General features: G+C 42.1%; 2 protein-coding genes across 2 annotated transcripts in view; both read right to left on the bottom strand.

Moving 5' to 3' along the window:
* Positions 1 to 2,106: 2,106 nt before the first annotated feature.
* On the bottom strand, positions 2,107 to 3,153 carry LOC137986505 (uncharacterized). Its single transcript, XM_068833536.1, has one exon. The coding sequence runs from the start codon at positions 3,151 to 3,153 to the stop codon at positions 2,107 to 2,109; it is 1,047 nt and encodes a 348-aa protein (XP_068689637.1).
* Positions 3,154 to 4,405: 1,252 nt separating this feature from the next.
* The window catches only part of LOC137986504 (uncharacterized), a 32,973-nt gene continuing 32,646 nt past the window's right edge, over positions 4,406 to 4,732 (bottom strand). Inside the window, exon 9 of the mRNA XM_068833535.1 lies at positions 4,406 to 4,689. Coding sequence (XP_068689636.1) covers positions 4,406 to 4,689 — 284 coding nt within the window. The remainder of the gene's footprint in view (positions 4,690 to 4,732) is intronic.

Genomic DNA, 4,732 nt, shown 5'->3' with positions numbered 1-4,732 from the left:
GAATGACCGGACACTGCCACTAATCTCATCATCAACACCCCTAGAACTTCGTGCATTTACTTCTTGCCTAGAATTCACAAACCCAACAACCCAGGTCGCCCTATCGTTTCTGTCTGTAGTTGCCCCACCGAACTCATTTCTAGCTACTTAGACAGGATTATGACGCCTATCGTGAAATCTTTGCCATCATACATTAAAGACAGTACACACGCACTACAAATTTTCCGCGATTTCAATTTCTCCGGCCAAGACAAACTTATTTTCACCATGGACATTACATCTCTATACACAGTCATTCCTAATAGCGAAGGTCTTCAAGCACTTAAACACTTTTTCGATCAACGCACTGTCAAAGAACCTAGCTCGGAAACGCTCCTCCGCCTTGCCGAACTAGTATTAACGCTTAATTGTTTTTCATTCGCCGGCAACTATTACAAACAAATTAATGGTGTAGCGATGGGCACAAGAATGGGACCTAGCTATGCCAATCTTTTTGTAGGATATGTTGAACACCAATTTTTTAGTCAGTACAACGGCCCCAAACCTGAACTCTACGGCCGTTACATCGACGACTGCATCGGCGCTATTTCATCCAGCAGAGAAGAACTCGATCAATTTATAACCTCCGTCAACTCTTTTCATCCGGCTCTTAAATATACCTGGGAAATTTCGGAAACTTCATTGGCTTTTCTAGATATCAACGTTTCTATTAGAGGCAACGTGCTATGTACTAGTGTGCACTACAAACCTACTGATTCACACAGTTATTTGTTGTATTCATCGTCACATCCATCACATGTCAAGAACTCCATCCCTTATTCTCAATTTCTTAGACTTCGACGTCTATGTAGTGATGACTCCGATTTTTCCAGCAAATCAGAGGAGATGTGCCAGTTCTTCGAAAAACGTGGCTATCCTGTCTCTGTGGTCAAAGCGGGCCATCATCGCGCCCAACAATTTGATCGACAGTCATCGCTACAAACGTCACAAAAAGATAAGAATGACAGAATTCCATTCACCCTCACTTTCCATCCTCATAATCACGCAGTCAAAAGCATCATTCTTAGTAATTTTAAATTACTCCAAAATGATCCCGAGACTGGTAGAATCTTTTCGCAACCTCCACTTATTTCATTCAAACGCGACAAAAACGTAGGCAACTTTTTAGTTAGAAGCGCGCTCAAAACTAACGAGCAACCCGGCACTTTCAAATGCGCGCGCTCACGATGCAAAACTTGTCTTTTCATTGTTAACACTAGCAAGATATCGGGACCTAAGCGATCTGTTAAGATCACCGATCGTTTCACATGTACCTCCGCAAATGTCATTTATTGCATAACCTGCACGTTATGCAATAAATTATACATTGGTGAGACAGGTAGACGACTAGGTGACCGATTCCGCGAACACCTTCGCGATGTTGAGAAGAATGACAAGGATGCATCCAAGCCAGTCGCTCGCCATTTTAATCTGCCTAACCACTCCAAAAAACACATGGCTATCTGCGGCCTTTCCCTACATCTAGGTACGACGGAAAGCCGCAAGAATCTGGAACAAAAATTCATCTTTCAAATCGGCACCCTTAATCCTCACGGTATTAACGAACGCTTTTCATTTAACTAATATATTCCTATTTTTCACGTTGCCATGTTACCACCAATAGCGTAGCTCCTACTCTACTATAAAAACTACACGTAACCCATAATCCCTCGATTCGCTCTGAAGGGCTAACGCTCGAAACGTCAGCTTTTAGAATCTCTGTACGGTGGCAAATTTACATTATCAACTCCGTTGATAAAACCAAATTTTTGTATACTACTTCCCCACCGACGCAGCACCACAGTTTCTTTAGAAACTACCCCTATGTTCCTTAAAGACATGGTCTACCAGGGAGTCATTCACCTCTGATTCTAAGACTCTGCTTGGAATACTGAGTAGCGATATCGGCCTGTAATTTCCTATCTCTGTCGCATCGTCTTTCTTAAAGATCGGTGTAAGCTTTGCTATTTTCCAGCTCGAATAGAGAACCTCACTTTCAATACTAGTATTGAATAGCCTATACATGGATGGTACAATGTCGACCCCCGCAAGCTTTAGTAATTTAGGTTATAAGTTGTCAGGGCCCGAAGACTTATTTGACTTCAGGTCATTGATCTTCCTGCATATTCTATGTGGAGAGATCTCAATTTGAGATAGTAGCGGCGGTGACGTGTCCCCTAGGTCTGATTTATAAACGCCTGCTGTTGCATTCCCAGGTGGTATTGGTAGTTTGGTTGCAATATTCTTACCAATGTTAGCAAAGAACGAGTTCATCATGCCAGCCTTTTCTTTATCAGTTAATACTAAAGAATCATCACACTTTCTCAGTGGCCCGATGGGTTTGTGTACCCTTGAGCTAGTTGCGTCCTTCACCAGCTTCCAATAGGCACTCGAACTCTTAACCTCGTTAAACATCTTCGAAAAATACAAAGCTTTAGCGCGTCTTACATCTGAGGTTACTTTGTTTCTTGCTCTCTTGTAATCCGACCACAATTTTGCACTTTTTGATGTAACAGCAGCCTTAAACAACTTGTATCTTCGATTCATTGCTAAACGAATGTCATTTGTTATCCAGGGAGCAGAGGATGCCCTGACCTTGATCTCCTTCCATGGAGCGTGCTGGTCACAGATATCAGTGTAAAGTTGTTGCCAGAACCATACTTGATCGTCAGGATCGTCGAAAATAGACCCAATGTAGAAGAGGGCCGCACGAATATCCTCTTTAAATTTTTTCTCGTCAAAATTCCTGTACTGCCTTATGCAAATTATCTTCGGAGGTGGTCTTTTGTTCTTCAACTTTATTGTAGAAAAAATTAAATTGTGATCTGAAATTCCCAGCGGATATGTTCCGACCAAACTAACCAGGTCCTTTCTTGTGGTTACAATAAGGTCAATTATTGTACTCGACGATGGTGTTTCTCTAGTTGGTTCCTGGACAATGTTTTGCAAATTAAGCGCATCAAAAATGTGAAGCAGTTTAACGGCAGTAGGATCACGTTTGGTAGTTGATATTGATTTCAGATCGCAATTAAAATCCCCTAACAAAATAATGTTGGACGTTTTGAGCCAAGCTTTCTCTAAGGGGGACATAAGGTCATTCGGTGGTCTATACATGACCGAAAACAAAACAGAGCAACTCGGGAACCTGACCTGCAGCCAGATAGCCTCAAGGCCGTCAACAAACAGGTCTTTTCTATGCACAGCGCGTAAATGTTCAGAATAAAACAAAATACTGCCGCCTCCTTTCCTTGATTTTCGATCTAACCTCAAGAATTTCATTCCTTCAATGTTGAGAACAGCGGCTGAGACTAAACTGTCTAAGTGCGTCTCCGTGATTGCAAGAATCTCGAATTTGCATTGCTTCTGTAAACAACGTATCTCGTCCACTTTATTCCTTAGACTGCAAACGTTTATATGTGCTATCCTATCCGTTCAGTTTATCATTCAGGTCTTGCAAGTGCAAGTATTTTGACATGCGGTTACAGTCGCCAGGATCATTAGCATTTGTTGAATTCGTTGGTTGATAAAATAAGACGCTTTCTTCTTTGTTGACGCTTTTCTTCTTTGTTGACCTCTTCCTCGCTAGAGTAATCCAAATCATAAAAAGAAAAAGGATGTGGTGATGTCTCGCTTAATCCAGGACCGAGAAAGATGAAGTCTCCAAAATTTCCATGCAGCGAATGTCAGAAGCCGTTAGGAACAATCAAGACTCCATTTTGTGTGCAGGTTGCAACAAATGGACGCACGTATGTCGCGCACGATATTCCAGCATTATCTTAATATGCCCGACTTAGATTGGATCTGTGCAACTTGTGCTCTGCCGCCTGTGCCGAGTGACACCTTTTTCGCAAACGACTGGATCGAGGAATCGGAAATGAATCAACCGACTCAAGAGTTTCAAGAGAATGATAATATTTGTGGGGCCAATTTTGGCAATGGTTTGTTTCGGAAGTCTCAGTTCCTGTCCTATTTGAGATGGTCCTTTCCATTCTAACCAGCTTTTAATAATTTTCTGCCGAACAAAACTTGGAATTGCCTTTCCTTGCACGGTAAAAGCATTCATATCAAAACAACAACCGAGATCAATAGTGAAATTACTTCGCCACATTCCCACAAAGTTTGGCACGAAATTCCCAAGTTCGTTTTGAAGTTTGCCATTTGACTGACAGTTACGTAATGAAATTCCCAAGTTCGAAGCGAACTTTGGGAATTTATAACGAACTTCGCAAACCACCTGTCAAAAGTGTTGTGAAATGCACTGTAACCTCCGTGTGCAAGACCATTTGTGACTATGGGAATGCTAGTAATTTCAGTAGCTGCCCGTCACTGACCCATTAGGAAAGGAAACTAAGGGACAACAAGAACGTCAAGAACAATTGGCTATTTGACTAAAACAATGGCTCTGGTCGCTATGCAAGTGCAATTTAAATTTTGGTGAATTTTCTTTGGCGTCCTCTGCTAAACGCCTATACTCACTATAGCATCTTTCAGAGACTTGATCGCTGTCTTCTTTAATTTGCTCCAATACAGGATCCGGGACATCCAGAACTCGGCCAAGCATCTTCCACGAGTTACCCAGCTCATGTGCAATGAGAAGAACATCATCGCGTGAAGGAGTGCCAGACTTACATGAAAAACTTGGGTCGAAAGCTGAAGGGTAAAAGAAATAAACAGTAGGTGGCATGGGGAGCAG

Source organism: Montipora foliosa, unplaced genomic scaffold (assembly GCF_036669935.1).
Source record: "Montipora foliosa isolate CH-2021 unplaced genomic scaffold, ASM3666993v2 scaffold_215, whole genome shotgun sequence".
Lineage (NCBI taxonomy): Eukaryota > Metazoa > Cnidaria > Anthozoa > Scleractinia > Acroporidae > Montipora > Montipora foliosa.
Note: the sequence above shows the minus strand (reverse complement) of the source record. Positions and strands in the feature narration are given on the sequence as shown.